Raw genomic sequence first — 24,532 nt, forward strand, 5'->3', positions numbered from 1 at the left:
TTGTACTACACCGGCTCAGACACTCGTCGGATGGGGCAGGGCTTGCAAACTATTACAGACTACAAAGGGAAGCACAGCCGAGAGCTGCACAGTGACACGAGCCTACCGGACGAGCTAAATAACTTCTATGCTCTCTTCGAGGCAAGTAACACTGAAACATGCATGAGAGCATCAGCTGTTCCGGACGATTTTGTGATCACGCTCTCCGCAGCCGATGTGAGTAAGACCTTAAAACAGGTCAACATTCACAAGGTTGCAGGGCCAGACAGATTACCAAGACGTGTACTCTGAGCATGCGCTGACCAACTGGCAAGTGTCTTCACTGACATTTTCAACCTCTCCCTGTCTGAGTCTGTAATACCAACATGTTTCAAGCAGACCACCATAGTCCCTGTGCCCAAGAACGCTAAGGTAACCTGCCTAAATGACTACCAACCCGTAGCACTCACGGTCTGTAGAAACCCTAGACCCACTCCAATTTGCATACCGCACCAACAGATCCACAGATTATGCAATCTCTATTGCACTCCACACTGCCCTTTCACACCTGAAAAAAAGGAACACCTATGTCAGAATGCTATTCATTGACTACAGCTCAGCGTTCAACACCATAGTGCCCTCAAAGCTCATCACTAAGCTAAGGACCCTGGGACACCTCCCTCTGCAACTGGATCCTGAACTTCTTGACAGGCCGCCCCCAGGTGGTAAGGGTAGGTAACAACACATCCACCATGCTGATCCTCAACATGGGGCCCCTCAGGGGTGCGTGCTCAGTCCCCTCCTGTACTCCCTGTTCACTCATGACTGCACGGCCAGGCACGACACCAACACCATCATTAAGTTTGCTGATGACATAACAGTGGTAGGCCTGATCACCGACAATGATGAGACAGCCTATAGGGAGGAGGTCAGAGGCCTGACCATGTGGTGCAAGGACCGCAACCTCTTCCTCAACGTGATCAAGACAAAGGAGATGATTGTGGACTACAGAAAAAGGAGGACCGAGCATGCCCCCATTCTCATCAATGGGGCTGTAGTGGAGCAGGTTGAGAGCTTCAAGTTCCGTGGCGTCCACATCACCAACAAACTAACATGGTCCAAGCACACCAAGACAGTCATGAAAAGGGCACGACGAAACCTATTCCCCCTCAGGAGACCAGATTTGGCATGGGTCCTCAGATCCTCAAAAGGTTTTACAGCTGCACCATAGAGAGCATCCTAACGGGTTGCATCACTGCCTGGTATGGCAACTGCTCGGCCTCAGACCGCAAGGCACTACAGACGGTAGTGTGTACGGCCCAGTACATCACTGGGCTAAGCTTCCTGCCATCCAGGACCTCTATACCAAGCGATGTCAGAGGAAGGCCCTAAAAATGGTCAAAGACTCCAGCCACCCTAGTCATAGACTGTTCTCTCTGCTACCTCACGGCAACCAGTACCGGAGCGCCAAGTTTAGGTCCAAGCATATGTTATGCACAGCAAGCATATGTTTGGGAGGACATCCAACCTCTCTTTTCCGGGCAAGTAAGTTTCTGGCCACCAACATCTCTTCTGTTTTAACATCAATACCGTAGTGCTTGGCAAACTCAGTTAAGCATGATGTATCTAGGAAGTTTTTTGAGTTGGGGCTGCATGCCTGTATGCCTTTGAGCAGACCTGCGTCTACAGTCGAGAATATCTGGTCAAGCTCAAAAACCATCATGTCCAAGCAGGGGAGCAACAACTCTGTTTTCGTTGTTTGGGAACATGACAATTCTGTGCCTAAACCCAAGGAGGTCTCCACCACAAAATCTCCCATTTTCCTTTGTTTGCTCTTTCATGCTGCATCTGCCTCTGGAATATTGTGAATTTCACAGAGTGCTTTGGTTCTGTCATAACATTCTGTGGCAAATGCATCTGTGCATTTGCCTATCAGTGTGTCACATACAGCTTATTTGTCGAAACAAGCTTCTGCCAGGTCTAAAGTCTCTTTCTGGAAGAACTTGTGTAATCCCTCAGTTATAGAAAGAAGAGACTGAAACATCAGTAGCAAATACACGGTGGAGAACATATGAAGCTTTGCTCTCAGACCAACAGCCATGGGGGATCCAATGGCAGATAGACAATCAAAAATAGCAGTTAGTGTCCAGGACTGCATTTAAGGACCGCAGCTGGCATGCCCAGCGAGTGTTTGAGAGCTGTACAAGTTCAGCTGATGCTATTACAAGTTTGGACTGAGCTTCTTTGAACTTGTGGTGGTTAACTAGGGATGTACTGAAAAATGAATACACATTCTCCAAGAAACTGGAAAACTCAGCAGCCTCCAGAATAGCCCTGCAACTATGACTCAACACCAAATTAAGCACACAAGCATAGCAATGTACATAAATAGCCTCCAGATGCAGCACTGAAATGTGCTGCACACCTCCTTTGAACCCACTCATGACAGCTGCACCATCATAGGTCTGTGCAATGCACTTTAGGCCTGCTACCCCTCTCATTTGGAGCTGCTGTTGCAACTCATTTGCTATCGATTGGGCATCAAATGACTTGATTTCTGCTAGTGCTAGTTAACTCTCCCCTCTGTCACATACCTAACACACAGAGCCAACTGTTCAGACAGTCCATCCCTGGCCTCATCCTCCATAATGGCATACATTCCAGACTTTGACATCTCAGAGACTATGGTGTCCGTAATCTCTTGAGCACAGCATTCGATCATGTCATTCTGAGATTCTGGAGAGAGAGACATCGCATTTGATGGAGTATTGTACCTTTCCTGCAAAGGGTCAAACTCCTTCAAAAGCTCAATACATTCAAGAAAGTTCCCTCTATTTGTGCTTTCACTAGATTCAACATTGGCACGGAAAGAGAGTCCCTGTCTTCCTAACATTGAGGTGACCGCAACAATTCTCCTCAGATACTCCCTTCTCTCTGCAGTATCAGTAGCATGGGCAGATGTTAAAATCTGAGCAATGTTTCCATGATTGCTAGTTGCCTGGTAGCTTTGCCATGCCACAACACTGTCTCTGTGTGTTTGTGCCAACTCATGTTTACCGAAGATAAACAAAGCTTTTTCCAATTTTTACAGCCATTACTGACAAAATAATTGAATTTAATGTTTTTGCCAAAAACTCTACATGAAAGCAGAAAGCTGCGTTTTTGTGGACAGAGTACACTACCCAATTGTATTTCACAAACCAGCAGTGTTGAAATGGCCTTTTCTGTGTCCCAAAACTTTTGTGTGGGTAGCTATTCAGCTTCACTTGTCTGGGCCCAGTGTCTTTGTCACCTAAATCACTCTCATTTATGGAAGGAGTTGCTGCAGTGGCTTGATTACTTTCTTTCTCTGGATCTGTTTGTTGTCCCTCCCTCTCTCCGATCTGTTTGCTGTTCCTCTCTCTCTGGCTATTTTTCTTGTCTCTCTTTCTCTGGGCACGCTTGCTCTCTCTCACTTATATAGTTCACATGTTGATCTCTGCCTTGCACAGAAGCCACTCTTTCTGCATGACCCTTTAAGATATCACGAACATAATTTATTTATGCCTAACAAAAGTAAGACATATTCTGTACAAATTTAACTGAAAGCTTAAACATCTACTCGCGTTTTTAATCACTAAACACCTGTCTCAACGTCAACAGTGAAGAGGCGACTCCGGGATGCTGGCCTTCTAGGCAGAGTTGCAAAGAAAAAGCCATATCTCAGACTGGCCAATAAAAAGATTAAGATGGGCAAAATAACACAGACACTGGACAGAGGAACTCTGCCTAGAAGGCCAGCATCCCGGAGTCGCCTCTTCACTGTTGATGTTGAGACTGGTGTTTTGCGGGTACTATTTAATGAAGCTGCCAGTTGAGGACTTTTGAGGCGTCTGTTTCTCAAACTAGACACTCTAATGTACTTGCTCAGTTGTACACCGGGGCCTCCCACTCCTCTTTCTATTCTGGTTAGAGCCAGTTTGCGCTGTCTGTGAAGGGAGTAGTACACAGCGTTGTACGAGATCTTCAGCTTGGCAATTTTTCGCATGGAATAGCCTTCATTTCTCAGAACAAGAATAGACTGACGAGTTTCAGAAGGAAGCTATTTGTTTCTGGACATTTTGAGCCTGTAATCGAACCCACAAATACTGATGCTCCAGATTCTCAACTAGTCTAAAGAAGGCCAGTTTTATTGCTTATTTAACCAGAACAACAGTTTTCAGCTGTGCTAACATAATTGCAAAAGGGTTTTCTAATGATCAATTAGCCTTTTAAAATTATTAATTTGGATTAGCTAACACAACGTGCCATTGGAACACAAGAGTGATGGTTGCTGATAATGGGCCTCTGTACGCCTATGTAGATATTCCATTTTAAAAAATCTGCCGTTTCCAGCTACAATAGTAATTTACAACATTAGCAATGCCTACACTGTATTTCTGATCAATTTGATGTTAATGGTAAGAAAAAAGCTTTTCTTTTAAAAATCAAGAACATTTCTAAGTGACCCCAAACTTTGAACGGTAGTGTAAGTATTCACACCCCTGAGTCAATACTTTGTAGAAGCACATTTGGTGGCGATTAAAGCTTTGAGTCATCTTGGGTATGTCTATTAGCTTTCCACATCTGTATTTTAGGATTTTCTCCCATTCTTCCTTGCAGATTCTCAAGCTCTGTTAAATTAGATGGGTAGCAGCTGTCTTCAGCAATCTTCAGGTCTTTCCACAGATTTGAATGGGATTCAAATCTGGGCTTTGGCTGGGATACTCAAGGATTTTCATATTCTTGTTCACATAGAATGATGCTGCCAACACCATGTTTCCCAGTAGGGATGGTGTTAGACGGGTTATGAGCTGTGCCTGGTTTCTCCAGACATAGCGCTTTGCATTCAGGCCAAATAGTTCCATTTGTGTCTCATCAGACCACAGAATATTTTGCCTAATGCTCTGAGTCTTTCACGTGCCTTTTTTGCAAACTCCAGGCGTGCTGTCATGTGCCTTTTTCTCAGGAATGGCTTCCGTCTGGCCACTCTCCAATAAAGCCCAGATTAGTGAAGTGCTATAGAGAATGTTCTCCCATCTTAGCCAAGGGAGCTCTGTAGTTCTGTCAGTGGTCATTGGGTTCTTGGTCACCTCTCTGACCAAGGTCACTCTTGCCCGGTTGCTCAGCTTGGTTGAACGGCCAGCTCTAGGCAGAGTCTGGGTAGTTCCATATTTTTTTGAATTTCTGAATGATGGAAACCACTGTACTCTTGTAAACTTTCAACACTCTAGAAATTGTTTTATATCCCTCCCCAGATATATGCCGCATTACAATTACATCTCGGAGCTCTACGGACAGACAGTTCCTTGGACTGCATGGTATAGTTTCTGCTCTGACGTGCACTGTCAACTGTGGGACCTTATATAGACAGTTTTTTCCCCCTAAATCATGTCCAAACAATTGAATTACCCACATGTGGACTCCAATCAAGTTGTAGTGACATCTCAAGGATGATCAAAGGAAATTGGATGCACCTGAGCTCAATTTGGAGTGTCATAGTAAAGGGGTGTGAATACTTATGTAAATTACATTTCTGTATTTCATTTTCAATAAATGTGCAACAATTTCAAAAAATATGTTTTCGCTTTGTCATTATGGGGTATTGTGTGTAGATGGGTGGGGGGTGGGGGGGGGGGGGCTATTTCATCAATTTTGAATTCAGACTGTGACAACAAAATGTGGAAGAAGTGAAGGGGTATGAATTTTTTTGAAGGCACTGTCCTTTTAGTTTAATCTAAAATAAACCAGACACTGTAGCCTTCTTTTATTTCAACTTGACTGCATTCGTTACAGGGTGTGTATTTTTTGTTCCTCTTGGCTACTCAATGAAATCCTGCCTTTACAGGATTTACCATATGCTTTTCCACGCGCTAGAGTTGACCTTCCTTGTCAAATGAAGCACCTCCCTCCTGTCACTCAGGGCGCGAAATAAAGTAATTACTGAATCCTACACCGCACTGTGCAGTATGTGCAAGCCGGTTATCGGATGGAGGGAAAGCAGCTCTACGTCTGATGTGACTAGTGGTAGCGTACTCTCTGCTGAGCAGCATGTGGTCTCCGAAGACACACAACATGTTGACGGGATTCTTCACGGTACATAATACTGTTGCAGGACAATCATCTCCAACACAGAGGCAACATCGCAGCTTTTACATGAGAGTGACAGAGATGTAGACTACAACAGCATCAATATAATCACATTACATAGCCATTAAACATGATCTGAAATACAACAAATAGAAGACCGAGAGCTACAAACAGGTAAGTCCTGTTCCACTATTTTACCTGAGCAACTTCAAATAACATCTTAAATGTAAACACTCTGCATGAATTAATAAATGTTAAAATGAATGTGGCCCACTATAGTATGTGTCTACATTATTTGGCTACTTTCTTGTAGTCCAATAGCACCTTGTACCTTATCTTCCATATAATATTGTAATAACATCAATAGTAATACAATGTTGAACATGTAATCAAAAAAGCCTCCATCTTTGTGTTTATTATTATGTCATAGCTCTATTTCCTTGTGGTAGAGTCCTAGTGTGTTATTTTATTTACCAAATTGGTCAATGTTTCTTTTGCATCAAATTACTTTTGAATATTGATTCGTTATTTCTAGATAATAATGTAAACTGTAGTAAGAGAAATGGGACTCATTTTGCTTTCTTGGGTTTTTGGTGGTAAGTCTGTAAGTAGGCTAAATAGTATTGATTGACTTTATGAGTATGAGCTATTTTCAACCCACCAGGCGGCTTTATTGTGGGAACATATACAGGCGCAGAGGCTGTGTGTTTCTCCCACACTCCTCTGGGAATACCTCCAATGCAGTCTTCAGAGGTCTGACTAGGAAACCATCTCTCTCTCTGCATTCAATAGGCCAATATCCAGGAGTGAATGTGTGATGTGCAGATACATCAATGATACTGGGAGAGAAGATAGAAAGAGAGGTGGAAGTGAACCTATTGACAGGGAATGGAAAGTGCAGCCAGGTCATTCAAGATTGACTTTGAAATTGGACGTCTAGAGGACGTTGGGGAATGCCTTCAAAACCGGTACTCATTGGGGTTAAGTTTTGGGGTTAAGTTTAGGCACACATTCCAAATGGTTAAGATAAGGGTTAAGGTTTGGGATAGGGTTAAAAACAAAAATAAGAAACCAATGTCCACAACTGGGATTGATCCAGAGTCAGAAGGTTGCGTGTTCGATCCCAGTTGTGGACACTGGATTTTTATTTTTCAGAATGAGAGCCTAAACTTAACCCCTTAACTTCGAAATTTGACATTTGGAGAATGTGAATGAACGTCTAATTCTGCAGTGAGACTGTGAGAGTTAGTTGGGAAAGTGATACTAAAAGCAGATGGCTCCAGCTGATGAAATACAAATTGAGAAAGGGGAAATGGAGAAGGGAATGGGAAGATAAGATGTCTATGGGGGGAGTGGTGGAGAGAGGGAAAGGTGGAAGGAAGGAATTAATGAGAGAGGGGTATGGTCTTAATGAAAGGATTTGGGTGTGAACTCTCCTACCTCTCTGTAGTGCCTTGTGTGTGTTCTTCTGTGAAATACTTTGATAGTGAACAGAGGGCAACCTCTTGACAGACATACACATTTATTATGGCAGGAATGTTGGCAGCAGAGGCATCACTCTGCTCTCTGTCTCCCTGCAGCCAGAAGATTAATTGAATGAATTGTCCTCTAATTGCCTTCTGCTGTAGATAAGTAACCTCATCATTTTAGCCAAGTGGATTTATGTCCAGCATTCCTCATCCTCTGCCCCTCCCCTACACACACACACACACACACACACACACACACACACACACACACACACACACACACACACACACACACACACACACACACACACACACACACACACACACACACACACACACACGGTATTGTACAGCTAACCTTGTGGGGACACACAATTCAGTCCAATTCAAAATCCTATTTACCCTAACCCGTACCCTTACCCTAACCTTAACCCTAAACCTAACTTTAACACTAACCCTAGCTCCTAACCCTAACCCTTAATGTAATTCTAACCCTAACACTAATAGCATTTGACCTAGTGGGGACTAACAAAATGTCCCAAGTTGGTCAAATTTTTGTTTGTTTACTATTCTTGTGGGGATTTCTGGTCCCCACAAGAATAGTTAAACACATCCACACACACAAAGTCCCATGCACACATGTACAGTTGAAGTCGGAAGTTTACATACACTTAGGTTGGAGTCATTAAAACATTTTTCAACCACTCCACAAATTTCTTGTTAACAAACTATAGTTTTGGCAAGTCAGTGAGGACATCTACTTTGTGCATGACACAAGTCATTTTTCCAACAAATGTTTACAGACAGATTATTTCACTTATAACTCACTGTATCACAATTCCAGTGGGTCAGAAGTTTACATACACTATGTTGACTGTGCCTTTAAACAGCTTGGAAAATTCCAGAAAATTATGTCATGGCTTTACAAGCTTCTGATAGGCTAATTGACCTCATTTGAGTCAATTGGAGGTGTACCTGTGGATGTATGTCAAGGCATACCTTCAAACTCAGTGCCTCTTTGCTTGACATCATGGGAAAATCAAAAGAAATCAGCCAAGACCTCCACAACTCTGGTTCATCCTTGGGAGCAATTTCCAAATGCCTGAATGTACCACGTTCATCTGTACAAACAATAGTACGCAAGTATAAACACCATGGGACCACGCAGCCGTCATACCGCTCAGGAAGGAGACGCGTTCTGTCTCCTAGAGATGAACGTACTTTGGTGCGAAAAGTGCAAATCAATCTCAGAACAACAGCAAAGGACCTTGTGAAGATGCTGGAGGAGACGGGTACAAAAGTATCTATATCCACAGTAAAATTAGTCCTATATCGACAACCTGAAAGGCCACTCAGAAAAGCCACTGCTCCAAAACTGCCATAAAAAAATCCAGACTACGGTTTGCAACTGCACATGGGGACAAAGATAGTACTTTTTGGAGAAATGTCCTCTGGTCTGATGAAACAAAAATAGAACGGTTTGGCCATAATGACCATCGTTATATTTGGAGGAAAAAGGGGGAGGCTTGCAAGCCGAAGAACACCATCCCAACCGTGAAGCACGAGGGTGGCAGCATCATGTTGTGGGGGTGCTTTGCTGCAGGGGGGACTGGTGCACTTCACAAAATAGATGGCATCATGAGGAGAATTATGTCGATATATTGAAGCAACATCTCAAGACATCAGTCAGGAAGTTAAAGCTTGGTCGCAAATGGGTCTTCCAAATGGACAATGACCCCAAGTATACTTCCAAAGTTGTGGCAAAATGGCTTAAGGCCAACAAAGTCAAGGTATTGGAGTGGCCATCACAAAGCCTTGACCTCAATCCCATAGAAAATGTTTGGGCAGAACTGAAAAAGCATGTGCGAGCAAGGAGGCCTACAAACCTGACTCAGTTACACCAGCTCTGTCAGGAGGAATGGACCAAAATTCACCCAACTTATTGAGGGAAGCTTGTGGATGGCTACCCAAAACGTTTGATGCAAGTTTAACAATTTAAAGGCAATGCTACCAAATACTAATTGACTGTATGTAAACTTCAGACCCACTGGGAATGTGATGAAAGAAATAAAAGCTGAAATAAATCACTCTCTACTATTATTCTGACATGTCACATTCTTAAAATAAAGTGGTGATCCTAACTGACCTAAGACAGTGAATCTTAACTAGGATTAAACGTCAGGAATTGTGAAAAACTGAGTTTAAATGTATTTGGCTCAGGTGTATGTAAACTTCCGACTTCATCTGTTCATGCACTAACGCACACGTGCGTATACACACACGCACGCACACACCCACACACACATACAAACACACACACTATCAAAAGGCTCTTCTTCCTCTGCATTTCCTCTCGCTCTCGTTCTTTCTCGCTCGCTCGCTCGCTCCCTCCCTCTCTCTCTCTCTCTCTCTCTCTCTCTCTCTCTCTCTCTCTCTCTCTCTCTCTCTGTCTGTCTCTGTCTCTGTCTCTGTCTCTGTCTCTGTCTCTGTCTCTGTCTCTCTATCTATGTCTAACCTGCTCAAGTTTTCACAATCGTTCTATTTCAGGTCCATATTTCTGTAAAAGCCCAACAATAAATCATTCAGGTGATAGGGCAACACAGTGAACACGTGTCTCTGCCTTTCAAGGTCCAACCTTCCATCTGACCAACATGCTGTTTGGCCAGTTTTCCCACAAAATAAAAATGCTTCACAATGTTTACCTAAACTAGAGGAATCTTATAAAGATAAAGCACATTTAAAAAATATATTATGTAAATTACATTTTACTCCCTAAATAGGCCTTACATAAGGTCCCCATAAGGCCTCTAAATACAACGACTTTTAATAGATTGTTTGGACCTAGCTATATTAAATGTTACTTTTACAGAAGGCCTTATCTTCTACATCTCTGTCACACCACCAGAACACCATCTTCATCTTTTTCTGCTTTCATCCGCTTGCCTCTCCTTGTGCTCCTTGTATTTTCTCCCTATTTCATGCAACCACACTTTCAACCAGAATAGTTGTGGCTCTAACTGCTCCTTAGCGCCATTTTGAAATGAACAAAAATATTTATGACCTGGAAAGAAATGGTAATTGGATTTCTGCATAAAAAGAAAGGATCGGTCCGTAACACAGAATGAGTGGCTGTTAAAATTCCAAACAGATGGTCAATAAGACAATCACAGTTGAACAGGCCCGTAGCCCTCGATTGGCTCTGTTTTGTTATGCTATTGGTGAAGGTCAGAGCACTCGAATAGCCAGATAATTCACATTTCAAGTCTTGGAGTTAATGAGTTGAAAATATGGCTCTCTAAGTGTGTTACGGAGTTGGTCACATGACTAATTAGGAGACCGTTGCCAGTACCTCACGATATTCCATATTCAGCCATTTCCTTCTGTTTGCAGGAAGGAAATATTTTGTACCAAAAGGAAGCACTGGTAGTGACCAAGAAAGCTGAAACAAGTGCAAGGGACTATACATGTATGTGTACAAAACATTAAGAACACCTGCTCTTTCCCGTGACATAGACTGACGAGGTGGATTCAGGTGAAAGCTATGATCCCTTACTGATGTCACTTGTTAAATCCACTTCAATCAGTGTAGATGAAGGGGAGGAGACAGGTTAAAGAAGGATTTTCAAGCCTTGAGGCAATTGAGACATGGATTGTGTATGTGTGCCATTCAGAGGGTAAATGGGCAAGACAAGAGATTATGGTAGTAGGTGCCAGGCGCACCGGTTTCAGTATGTCAAGAACTGCAACACTGCTGGGTTTTTCACGCTCAACAGTTTCCCGTGTGTATCAAGAATGGTCCACCACCCAAAGGATATCAAGTCAACTTGACACAACTGTGGGAAGCATTGGAGTCAATATGGGCCAGCTTCCCTGTAGAACGCTTCCGACACCTTGTAGAGTCCATGCTCCAACGAATTGAGGCTGTTTTAAAGGCAAAAGGGGGTGCAGCTCAATATTAGGAAGGTGTTCCTAATGTTTTGTACACTCAGTGTATGCCACTTTATTTAACACACTGTATAAATGAATTGTCCATGTATTCATTTAGGAAGCAAATGTGTGTGTGTGTGTGTGTGTGTGTGTGTGTGTGTGTGTGTGTGTGTGTGTGTGTGTGTGTGTGCGTGTGCGTGTGCGTGTGCGTGTGCGTGTGTGTGTGTGTGTGTGTGTGTGTGTGTGTGTGTGTTGGAATCCGCAGTAGGTGGAAATAGCGCCATGGCCACCCTACCTCCATTGTTATGGTTTTTGTTGCTGAGCTGAGGAGACGTTGCACAGCATGGTAAAAAAAATTTTTTAGCAGTACATATTGTGCTCTTCTATTGTGCGTGTAATGATGTCAGAGGGGAAAAAAACAGTAACTTCTTTGTTGTTGTAATATCGCAAAAGGACGTGCCGATCATTCAGAGTTAGAGACAGCAGGTGCGGTAGAGAGAGAGTTACAAACAGCAGGTCCAGAACAAGGTAGCATGTCCAGTGAACAGGTCAGGATTCCATAGCCGCAGGCAGAACAGTTGAAACTGGAGCAGCAGCATGACCAGGTGGACTGGGGACAGCAAGGAGTCATCAGGCCGAGAGAGAGAATTCACACAGGACACCGGATAAGACAGGAGAAATACTCCAGATATAACAGACTGACCCTAGCGCCCCGACACACAAACTATAGCAGCATAAATACTGAAGGCTGAGACAGGAGGGGTCGGGAGACAATGTGGCCCTGTCCGACGATACCCCCGGACAGGGCCAAACAGGCAGGATATAACCGCACCCACTTTGCCAAAGCACAGCCCACACACCACGAGAGGGTTATCTTCAACCACCGACTTACTACCCTGAGACAAGGTCAAGTATAGCCCACGAAGATCTCCCCCACGGCACGAACCCGAGGGGGGAGCCAACCCGGACAGGAAGATCACGTCAGTGACTCAACCCACTCAAGTGACGCAACCCTCCTAGGGACGGCAAGGAAGAGCACCAGTAAGCCAGTGACTCAGCCCCTGTAATAGGGTTAGAGGCAGAGAATCGCAGTGGAGAGAGGGGAACCGGCCAGGCAGAGACAGCAAGGGCGGTTCGTCGCTCCAGTGCCTTTCCGTTCACCTTTGCACCCCTGGGCCAGACTACACTCAAACATAGGACCTACTGAAGAGATGAGTCTTCAATAAAGACTTAAAGGTCGAGACCAAGTGTGTGTCTCTCACATGGATAGGCAGACCATTCCATAAAAATGGAGCTCTATAGAAGAAAGTACCTGTCTCCAGCTGTTTGCTTAGACATTCTACGGGACAGTAAGGAGGCCTGCGTCTTGTGACCGTAGCATACATGTAGGTATGTATGACAGGACCAAATCGGAAAGATGAGTAGGAGAAGGCCCATGTAATGCTTTGTAGGTTAGCAGTAAAACCTTGAAATAAGCCCTAGCCTTAACAGGAAGCCAGTGTAGAGAGGCTAGCACTGGAGTAATATGATCAAATTTTTTGGTTCTAGTCAAGATTCTAGCAGCCGTGTTTAGCACTAACTGAAGTGTTTTTAGTATTTGTATCCGGGTAGCCGGAAAGTAGAGCATTGCAGTAGCCTAATCTAGAAGTGACAAAAACATGGATGAATTTTTCTGCATCATTTTTGGACAGAAAGTTTCTGATGTCTCCCTGATGTTTCTGAAGTCGTGACAATGTTATGAAGATGGAAAAAAGCTGTCCTTGAAATATTCTTGATATGTTCGTCAAAAGAGAGATCAGGGTCCAGAGTAACGCCAAGGTCCTTCACAGTATTATTTGAGATGACTGTACAACCATCAAGATAAATGGTCAGATCCAACAGAAGATCTCTTTGTTTCTTGGGACCGAGAACTAACATCTCTGTTTTGTCTGAGCTTAAAAGTAAAAAAAAATTATGCCTTATGTCTGAAACACAGGCTTCCAGGGAGGGCAATTTTTGGGCTTCACCATGTTTCATCGAAATGTACAGCTATGTATCTTCCGCATAGCAGTGAAAGTTAACATTATGTTTCCGGATGACATCACCAAGAGGTAAAATATATAGTGAAAACAATAGTGGTCCTAAACGGAACCTTGAGGAATGCCGAAATTTACAGTTGATTTGTCAGAAGACAAACCATCCACAGGGACAAACTGATATATTTCTGACAGATAAGATCTAAACCAGGCCAGAACTTATCCGTGTAGACCAATTTGGGTTTCCAATCTCTCCAAAAGAATGTGGTGATCGATGGTATCAAAAGCAGAACTAAGATTTAGGCGCACGAGGACAGATGCAGAGCCTTTAATGGTTTGATGCCATTAAAGGTAATTTACCACCTTCACGAGTGCAGTCTCAGTGCTATGATGGGGCCTAAAACCAGACTGAAGCGTTTCGTATACATTGTTCGTGTAAGGCCTGGGTGTCGGAGTGTGGAGTCAACACGCAGGAAACAGCAGGTGCCAAACAAAATGTTCTTTAATGAACACGGACCAACTAGTCCACCCTATTAACACACTGGGTGTACTATATAATCAACCCCAGACACGGGGGGGAAAAGAACACAGTCCAGAAAACACGTAGCACACAACCAACACCACTACTTACAAACAAACAATCCCGCACAAAGAAACGTGCGGGCCGGCTGACTAATAAGCCCAACTAATTAACCCTAATACACCACAGGTGAACCCAATAACCACATAGGGAGGGGGAGAAAAGGATCAGTAGCAGCTAATAGGCCGGTGACGACGACCGCCGAACGCCACCCGCACGGGAAGGAGAGCCTGCCTCGGTCGAAGTCGTGACAGTTTGTCTTCAGGAAGGCAGTGAGTTGCTGCGCAACAGCTTTTTCTAACATTTTTGAGAGGAATGGGAGATTTGATATAGGCCGATTTAGTTTATTAAAATATTTTCTTGGTCAAGGTTTGGCTTTTTCAAGAGAGGCTTTATTACTGCCACTTTTAGTGAGTTTGGTACACATTCGGTGGATAGGGAGCCATTTATTATATTCAACATAGGAGGGCCAAGCACAGGAAGCAGCTCTTTCAGTAGTTTAGTTGGAATAGGGTCCAGTATGCAGCTTGAAGGTTGAGGCCATGACTATTTTCATCATTGTGTCAAGAGATATAGTACTAAAAAACATGAGTGTCTCCCTTGATCCTAGGTCCTGGCAGTGTTGTGCAGACTCAGGACAATTGAGCTTTGGGGAAATACACAGATTTAAAGAGGAGTTCGTAATTTGCTTTCTAATGATCATGATCTTTTCGTCAAAGAAGTTCATGAATTTATCACTGCTGAAGTGAAAGCCATCCTCTCCTGGGGAATTCTGCTTTTTAGTTAGCTTTGCGACAGCATCAAAAATACATTTTGGATTGTTCTTTTTACTCCTCAATTAGGTTGGAAAAATAGGATGATCGAGCAGCACTGAGGGCTCTTCGATACTGCACGGAAGTACCAATCAGTTATGTTGTGACAAGGTAGGGGTGGTATACAGAAGATAGCCATATTTGGTAAAAGACCAAGTCCATATTATGGCAAGAACAGCTCAAATAAGCAAAGAGAAACAACAGTCCATCATTACTTGAAGACATGAAGGTCAGTCAATGGGGAACATTTCAAGAACTTTGAAAGTTTCTTGAAGTGCAGTCGCAAAAACCATAAAGCACTATGATGAAACTGGCTCTCATGAGGACCGCCACAGGAAAGGAAGACCCAGAGTTACCTCTGATGGAGAGGAGACGTTCATTAGAGTTACCAGCCTCAGATTTCAGCCGAAATAAATACTTATTTATTTCTATTCCACCAATTATCAATGGAGCAGAACCTGCTTTCTTCTCCAAACTGACCCCACTTTCATGAATACCACAGACCTTATGATTCAAACACTGTCTCCCTCTTTCCCTTAAGTCAGGATTTTTCATCCCTGGCAATATTATACACTTTCTTTTTCCCTCCCTCTTCTCTCCCTTAAACTCTCAGTAGGTAAGTAAGTCAGTCTTTATTATAAACTCAGCAGAGTGCAAGGAGTAGTTATTGTATTCAGGCTGCTGACTCAACAGGTGCCCTGTTGGGCATTCATTAGATCCTGCTATACCTGGCTCTTATGAATTCCGTTGTTCTTGGTGGAGCAGAGCTTCCCTGTGGGCCTCCTCCTCTAGCAGTAACAGAGGTCTTAATTAGGAAGTTAGCTCCATAGCTGCTTCACCTGGGTTCACACTATCCAGAGCTTGGGACTGACTCTGAGGGTGCAGACCTGCGGAGCATGCTGATTATTCACTGCTGAGTGATCAGGATGGACAGCTCGTAGCTGGACTGGTGCTAAGTTGAAATCTGGTAGAGCCCTTGTTGCGCTCTCTGCAGTGCTTTCATCACTGACTGTCTAGACACTGATCTAACAAGGGGAACTATTAACACTTTTCTGGTCTGCCAGATGGGAGCTCTCTCCCTTGAGATGGGAAAAACACTTTGACACTATGGTAACCAAGGTCTTCCACATGCAGGAGGTGAGGCTCCACTGTGTTCAGTGATCAGACATGCGGCTGTAAGGCCATGTGGCCCTGTGTCGGGGTCAAGCCAAGGTCATATTGGATGGTCTTTAAAATATCATAACACCTTCTTGAGTGTCTCAAACCTCATTGAAAAAATGATGTCTGCTTTTGCGCCTGAACCTATAATTTGCAAGATCAACGCAGGCGGACATAACCTAGTTTCATTGTTCAACGTGGTGGTGGTGGGGGGTGGGGTCCGTGAAGCACAGCCATGCAGGAGAACAACAAGGTATTGGAGACTCGGGATTCATACAGAGTACAACAGGATTCCACTCTACATCGATCCACTATCATCATCACAGAGACTGCAGTTCCCTACACTTTAGGTAGGAATGAAGTTGTCTCCCCCTATCAAGAGAGACAATAAGTGTCCCACCTGTTATCATGCAGCTCTCAACACAGGGTGGATGATCTGTGTGTGTAAGGTAGATGATGTGTGGAAAGGAAAGGGAAAGGGGGATACCTAGTCAGTTGTACAACTGAACGCTTTCAACTGAAATGTGTCTTCTGCATTTAACCCAACCCCTCTGAATCAGAGAGGTGCGGGGGACTGCCTTAATTGACATCCACGTCTTCAGTACCCTGGGTACAGTGGGTTTACTGCCTTGCTCAGGTGCAGAATGACAGATTTTTACCTTGTCAGCTCGGGGATTCAGTTATTGGCTTAACGCTCTAACCACTAGGTTACCTGCGTGTAAGGTAGATGATGTGTGTGTAAGATGGATGATGTGCGTGTGTAAAGTGGATGATGTGTGTGTGTAAAGTGGATGATGTGTGTGTGTGTGTAAGGTGGATGAGGTGTGTGTAAGGTAGATGATGTGTGTGTAAGGTGGATGATGTGCGTGTGTAAAGTGGATGATGTGTGTGTGTAAAGTGGATGATGTGTGTGTGTAAAGTGGATGATGTGTGTGTGTGTGTGTAAGGTGGATGAGGTGTGTGTAAGGTAGATGATGTGTGTGTAAGGTGGATGATGTGCGTGTGTAAAGTGGATGATGTGTGTGTGTAAAATGTACGTAAGGTGGATGATGTGTGTGTGTAAGGTGGATGAGGTGTGTGTAAGGTAGATGATATGGGTGTAAGCCCTTTGAGGAAAACACAGAGTAGAGGGAGCATTAGAGCAGGCAGGAACAGGGTTAGGCTGATGGGAGAGATTGGAGTGGAAAAACCCCAACTCCATCTTCTCTCCCTGGGGCATCTTGTTTACCTGCGCAGCATGATTGCCATTCTTGCCTCCCTTCATCCCTCGATCCTTCTCTTAAAGCATCCAAGTGAGCGAAACAGCACCCCTCTGTCTCAGAATGTGTAGCGCATGTATCTGATGCTGTCTGGAAAAAAAGAGTATGGCATGTCATACTATTTTTGGACAGACAGGATCATATATATGGGCTACATATATTAAGACAGAGGGGTGCTGTTTGGCTCGCTCAGATGATTTCTCCAGCAGAGAGGGAGAGGCGAAGCGAGAGGGCTCACTCTTACCAAAATCTGTCCAGAATAAGCCCAATGTGTTTTTATGGGCATATCATCCAGACCTAAGCTTGTAGCCTGCCTTCCCACCTTTGGGACAACGACTCCCATTGGTAGGCCAGCCGCTTGCGAACTGGAAAGAAAATTTGGCGATTGCATGGTGCACTGTTCGGATGCTGGCTTCCCCTAAAGTAAATTGATGTTTTGCCCAAATTATATAGTAACTCCTGTCTAAATAAAATCATTCAAAATGCTTCACCAGAGCGCTTGACTTAGCCACAGAGGATCGTTAGCTTATTTATTTTTTTAATGCTGTGGATTGTTTCAACTCACAAGTGTGTAGGCCTACAGTATGCCTATTTGGGAAGCCCTCAATTTGGGCAGCGCGTGTGGCAATAGGCCGAGCTGATTGAGTTGAGGCTGTCAGTGAAAAGCATCTAAAATATGTGTGAAGATAATGTGTCTTGAGTATAATTTCAAATGTTGCAACAAGAAGAAGGGGAGGGGTGTGTGGCGAAGATATGGCCTGTTTCTCTCCAGAATACATGCACTCAGCTCTCCAGAATGCACTCAGCTGTCTCCCGTCAATTCTTGCACATTCATTGTGTGAATTGTTTGCCCATTGCTTGTATTTATTTTTCATAAATTCCCCATTACGTATGTCACCAGTAGGCCTAGTAAATGTAAAAACGTTGTTTGCAGAGTTCAGAACCTGCTACACTTGTGAGAAGCAAGTTTTGGTTTATTTCATAACCATAATTGACAAGTTTTGTAAATGTTTTCATTGTCTTTTGTTTGGAGTGCTCCATGTGAGTAATGAGTGTCTGGTTTTTCTCTAGGAACATACAGAGGGAGTGCATGCCAGAGCAGGCATAGAAGTAGGCCTACCTGGCCTGCTGCATGCATATGTAGGAAAGTGCCCATTTGGGATGTCTGATTTTTGATTGTCTTAACTCACCACATCCATAAGCTGAGCTTCTCATTAATTTTTTCTTCACCTCACATTGTAAGTCAACAAAGTATTTTTTTAAATTTACATCCTTTTCAAATAATAATAGTTCTTCACAGTATTTGAAAAAAAAATCCAACACTCTCCCAGCCTCGATATTCACCAAGCCTCGGTGTGAAAGAGAAACATATCATGATCTGATGATCCCAAATATCCAGTGAAAATGCCATGAAAAAAATCTGTCTGTCCCAAGATCACTGGTGCCGGAAACTCAGGCGGAGTTTTCATCAGGATATTTTCTTCTGTTTTTATTTGTCGGCTTTAGGCCTATGTATTTTACTTAGTTGAAGATGGAAGTTATAGATTACTGCTGAATTTGGCTTATAGGCTATCTCTGAATTCCATACGGTCATTTCTTTAGCCACTAATGGATCACAGTGTAGGCGATCAATGTGTCCAGATGGCAGAGGCTGGTGCTCTCATCTAAGTTGAATTTAGTTTTTTAGATTTATATATATTTTAATTAACCACGTTACACTGATTATGAGAAATTAAAACTTTATTATAGAAATGAAACTGTACCACAAAAATGTGCATATAAAAGTAATCATAACTCATGCAGATAGGTAGAAATGGTAGGATAAATAGTAAGTTCCCCCTGCCCCCCCACAAAAAAAGGTGCCCGCCTATGGAAATCAAAGGCCCGTCCAACTGATTCGTTCAGCCGCAGTCCCTGTCTCACTGTATGTATCTCTTTATCGTCTCATAGCCTAGTCGTGATTAGCCAGTCTGCCCACGAACCCAGCCAGCTGGAAATCTCTATAATAAGTGAGCGTAGGACTACAGTGCTCCATCACATCCCTCCCTCCCTAGTCCTACCCATCTAATTCTCACCTCATTTTCCCCTCTTTCCACTCATCCCTTTCTACCTGACCTCTCCTTATCTCTTTTCACTATAGGTTCATTGTTTTCTCTTTTATAGTATACTGGCAAATGTATCTGCCTTGGCATTTATCTCATCATGTCTTAATTGATGTTCTCACGCGCCTTCCAGTGCTGGAATAAACTCTACAAGTATTGCCTGTTTCTAGAACCCCAACAAGGAGGCTGTAACTGTAGCCTATCGTGGGTCGTTTAACACTGTCACCAACATGGTGTCACACAGTAGCTCCGTAGTACTACAGCATCTGTGTTCCCTGATTAATTTAGACCCTCGCAGCTCAGTTGCTATGGCAACGACAACATGAGAGATTGGGTCCATCGTTCAACCAAATGTGTTATTTCTAGAGTAGTGCAGAGGGGGTTGGGCTCTGGCGCAATTTCCTGATTGGTCTGATTTCCTGATTTAGAGCAAAGATTGGGATTTCGATTAATCAATTGATTGCCCTCAGCAGCTGGCCCCTAATCAATGTTTGGGAATTGTGTCATGGACATCACCACTGGTATGCTGTCAATACAGCATGGGGTTATAGTCTGGCATGTAGACACTAATCTGATTACCCACGAGCACCTCAGTATAGAAAACAAATTATACATTTTATCTCTGAACGCTTCATTCCACTGACACACATGGCTTAGCACACTACTTTGTTTGGCTGATTGTGTTTCTGCGGGTGCATTGTACACAGCATATGTGAGAGACTGTGCAGTGGATTGGTGCGTTGGTTACATCTTTATTGTACAGCGATGTAAAAAGAGCTTGCAATTACTTACTGCAGTTGCATTAGTATATTTAATACTTCCTCCCATCTCTTACACACAAACATGCGTTCATCAGTTTCAAGTGGCAATGTCAGGAAATTATTGTACACCATAAATACCAAATGACATGTTATTATAAAATATGTGTAGTTCATGCATGTTTGTCTGTTTTGCTGCGTGTCCTGACATAACACTGTAAATACTCTCTTACAGTAGCTCTGTGAATTGTATACCAAAGCCACCTTGACTAATGCTGACATTTAGTCAATCTCTTTGAGGAGATGAAAGAGGCCGTATCTGTCAGAGAGCCCTGATGTAGATTTCACCTCCAGGGGATTATACAGACGCTTCTAGATGACCTACTGCCGTTTCTCTGAATTTATTATGATGCCCTAAAATGTATTTAAAGAGCTGTCAATTCTGACAAACTGCTCAATAAAGTCTAAGCACTTTACGCAAAAAATATATGCAAAAACTATAATTTTTAAAGCCTCTTATATTCAATGAAGGGCCATTTAATATAGACCACATAGAAAATTCAATCAATCAGATTTTTTAAATAAATAAAGACTTTGACATGTTCCTTTGTGCGCCCTCTGTGACTTCTAGGGAAGAATTTAACCCACGTAACCCCAACATTTCTCCAGGTTTTTACCATCATTGTAAAGCCCTAGTTATTTTGTTGCTTTGACAAAGTAATTTCTGAGTATGATTATTTAGTTCATGTGATTAGTGATTTATTTACGTCTGTTCCTCATTTTAAAGTCAACCCTGTTATGTGAACTGAACTCGTTTTAATATGGTGAAACTATTCCTTTATAAAAACATTTTTAAAATAAACATTGAACATCTAATAGTCAAATCATAATGTAAAAGCAGGTGAGCTGGTTCTACTATTTTTGGCCCTTTTCTGGTGTTTTGCGGTGGAAAACTGAGCAAGTCGAGCATAACACGTCAAACCTGTTACCCATAGACAACAGGCTAGAATGTGAAGGGAAAAAATGGTGGAGCTTGCATTCAATTGCCAATCCCTGTTGCACACAACAAGCATCCATTACCCCTGTCACAATGGGATTCATGGCTGATTTAAGATGAAATCATCAACCCTGTTACGGAAACCCTGTTACTTTATTTGGCACTTAATAGGCACTTACCAGTATATTTTTATATTTAACCTATTGAGATGGGAAAACATGTTTTTTATGAAGTTGAACATGTGCTCTTTATGACAAAATGTTCAAATTAGATTAAATTACATATCTCAAAAGTCATCGAATTGTCAGAACGATCCAGCAGGTGATCCAAGTTATAGCTTACTGGCCAAAGATCAGAACCCATTTCTAAGTTGTTGAATGTGTTATTTCTGATAATCCATTAAGAGCAATTGATTGCCTGTGTGTTTGATTACTTATCTTTGGCTTATAGCTTTAACCATTTCAAGACCCCCATCAGACACACAATTCATCCCCCGTCTCCCTTTCTCTACAGGACTGTTACTGCGCTGTTCTCCATCACCATCATCATGGAGCCAGTTTGCACAATGGGAACACATCACGGTTAATACTACCCCTGACGCTTGAGAAGTCACCACCATGGAGACAGACAGCTACACCCCAACCCCAGCCCCGAGCGACTGGGCTGGGACGGTGTTAAGTGTGGGGGCCCTGGAGGAGGTCTCGGGGGGAAGTGTCTCCTCCAGCACAGCCTGGTACATGCCGTACCCCCTGGGCTTCCAGGTGTCACTGACCGCCTTCCTCATGCTAGAGCTGGTGCTAGGCTTCAGCAGCAACTTGACCGTGCTGGTGCTCTACTGCTCTCAGTCCAACCTGGTCGACTCGGTCAGCAACATGGTCACGGTCAACCTGCATGTGCTGGACGTGATGTTGTGCGTGCTGTGTCTGCCTCTGACCCTGGTGGTGGTGCTGCTACCCCCAGGGCCCAACCTGGCCCTGCTCTGCTGCTTCCACGAAGCCTGTGTCACCTTCGCCTCCATCGCCACCGCCATCAATGTGCTGGTCATCAGCGTGGACCGCTACGACATCTCTGTCCGACCCGCCAACCGGTTGCTCACCCCGCAGAGGGCGGGGCTGCTGCTGGCTGCCGTCTGGGCCACGTCTCTGGCCGTCTTCTTCATCCCCTTTCTGGAGGTGGAGTTTCTCACCGGAGGGGCGGAGAGTGGACAGCACAGCTCCACCACCTCCCCCGACATCACCCTGGCACTAGTGTGGCGTAACCGGACGCTGCTTTGTGTGGGTGGACAGGGCTACCACACAGGCCTGGCCATGTACTACCACCTGCTGCTGCAGGTGCCCATCTTCTTTATCACAGTGGCAGTCATGCTGTTCACATACTCACGGATCCTGCGGGCCTTGAACATTCGCATCGGCTCCCATATTAAAAAGAGCCAGTGTTTCAGGGCAACCTCCTGCAGGGGGCGCCGTAAGAGACAGAAGCAGAAGGCAGGGCTGGGAGTGATAGAGGGAGGAGAGCAGTGTACAGACACAACCAAGCACCTCTCTCACCCTCCACTCATCCCATCTCCCACAGCCACCTCCCCCCCAGCCCTGTCCTCAGCCCCTCTGGTTAGCTCAGAAGGCGCTGCTGCTGCTACCCCTGCACCTGCTGCCCCTGTCACCGGTCCCACTGTTCAGGCATCTGTGTCGGCCATCATTGCCTTGCGGCGGGCCGTGAGGCGTCACCGGGACCGGCGGGAGCGCCAGCAGCGCGTCTTCAGGATGTCCCTCCTCATCGTCTCCACTTTCCTAGGTTGCTGGGCTCCTCTGTCCGTTGCCAATGTGCTGATCCTGGGCCTGGGCCCCAGTGACACCCTGGTCAGCCTGCGCCTCTGGTTCCTGGCCCTGGCCTATGGCACCACCATCTCCCACCCACTGCTCTATGCCTTCACCAGGCAGAAGCTACGGCTTGCCCTCAGAGCCAAGGTGAAGAAGAGGGTGGTGTCACTACTGCAGGTGGACCCCTCGCCAGGAGAGACCGTCACACACAACTCCTGGGTGGAGCCAAGGAAAGGACGCCAGTTACAGCTGGAGGACAGCAAAACCATTGACCGTTGCCTGGTAGAGCCCCTGAAGAATAGCACACACTAGTTGCACCCCCCCAGGTGCAGGACCGAGTTTAGGAAACCCTGCTGTATATCACTGAGTGCAAACACTAAGATGCTTATGTAACTTCTTTACAGTAGCCTATATGAGTGTTTGTTTGGCCAGCAGAGGATCAGAATTCCACCCACTCAAGCATTGGAAGGCAGCTTCTAAGACAACACAAAAACATTGTCACCCATATAGATACACAAATACATATCCTTTTGGATCTGCTAAATACAGATGTAGGACCTTATTTGAAGCAAGTTTGCTACAACAGGAAAACAATCCTGCATCAACAGGAAATGTGAATTATTATGTGGATTATAATTAATGGACATTTTTTGTAGGGTTTGATACATTTTTTTAGGGTAAAACAAGTCTGACATTTTAAAGTGGAAATTATAAAATTTAGAAGCCTTTTTAAAACTTGAATGCACAGCAAGATTGCATTTCCTGCTGAGCAGGAAAAGTCTCAGCAACAAAAGAGTGTTCAAATGAAGATCCTACATCTGTATTACCCATGCCTTAACTACTTTAAGAATGGGTTTAAAGGTGTCATTGATTCTGAACAAGAATATGTATATATCCTACTGATATAATATAAGATGGACTATGTACATAGTGTACACTGTCATATATTCATATATACAGTGACTTCAGAAAGTATTCAGACCCCTTGACTTATTCAATATTTTGTTGTGTTACAGACGGAATTCAAAATGGGTTGAGTAGATTTTTGGGCTCACCCATCTACACACAATACCCCATAATGACAAAGTGAAAACATGTTTTTAGAAATATTAGCAAATTTATAAAAAAATAAGTATTCACACCCCTGAGTCAATACATGCTAGAATCACCTTTAGCCTCGATTACAGATGTCATTCTTTCTGGGTAAGTCTCTAATAGCTTTGCATACCTGGATTGTACAATACTTGCACATTATTATTTTAAAAATTCTTCAAGTTCTGTCAAGTTAGTTGTTGATCACTGCTAGACATCCATTTTCAAGTCTTGCCATAGATTTTCAAGGCAATTTAAGTCAAAACTGTAACTAGGCCACTCATTCAATGTCGTCTTGGTAAGCAACTCCAGTGTATATTTGGCCTTGTGTTTTAGGTTATTGCCCTACTGAAAAGTAAAATTGTCTCCCAGTGTCTGTTGGAAAGCCTACTGAACCAGGTTTTCCTCTAGGATTTTGCCTGTGTTAAGCTCTATTCTGTTTATTTTTACCAACAACAA

At 43.8% G+C, this 24,532-nt stretch overlaps 1 protein-coding gene across 1 annotated transcript; it reads left to right on the top strand.

The window, feature by feature from the left end:
• Positions 1–21,781: 21,781 nt before the first annotated feature.
• LOC120020798 (G-protein coupled receptor 22-like) lies at positions 21,782–23,293 on the top strand. The gene is made up of 2 exons (XM_038964506.1): positions 21,782–22,682; positions 22,764–23,293. Exons 1-2 carry the CDS (start codon positions 21,782–21,784, stop codon positions 23,291–23,293), a joined length of 1,431 nt encoding a protein of 476 aa, XP_038820434.1.
• The last annotated feature ends 1,239 nt before the right edge of the window (positions 23,294–24,532 follow it).

Source organism: Salvelinus namaycush, chromosome 2 (genome assembly GCF_016432855.1).
Source record: "Salvelinus namaycush isolate Seneca chromosome 2, SaNama_1.0, whole genome shotgun sequence".
Classification (NCBI taxonomy): Eukaryota; Metazoa; Chordata; class Actinopteri; order Salmoniformes; family Salmonidae; genus Salvelinus; species Salvelinus namaycush.

Excerpts from the sequence above, each read along its gene's own strand:
- LOC120020798 (XM_038964506.1), top strand. The coding sequence starts at position 21,782 with ATGGAGACAGACAGCTACACCCCAACCCCAGCCCCGAGCGACTGGGCT. Across the intron at positions 22,683-22,763 it reads GATAGAGGGAGGAGAGCAGT|CCCCTCTGGTTAGCTCAGAA; the intron begins GTACAGACACAA and ends CCCTGTCCTCAG.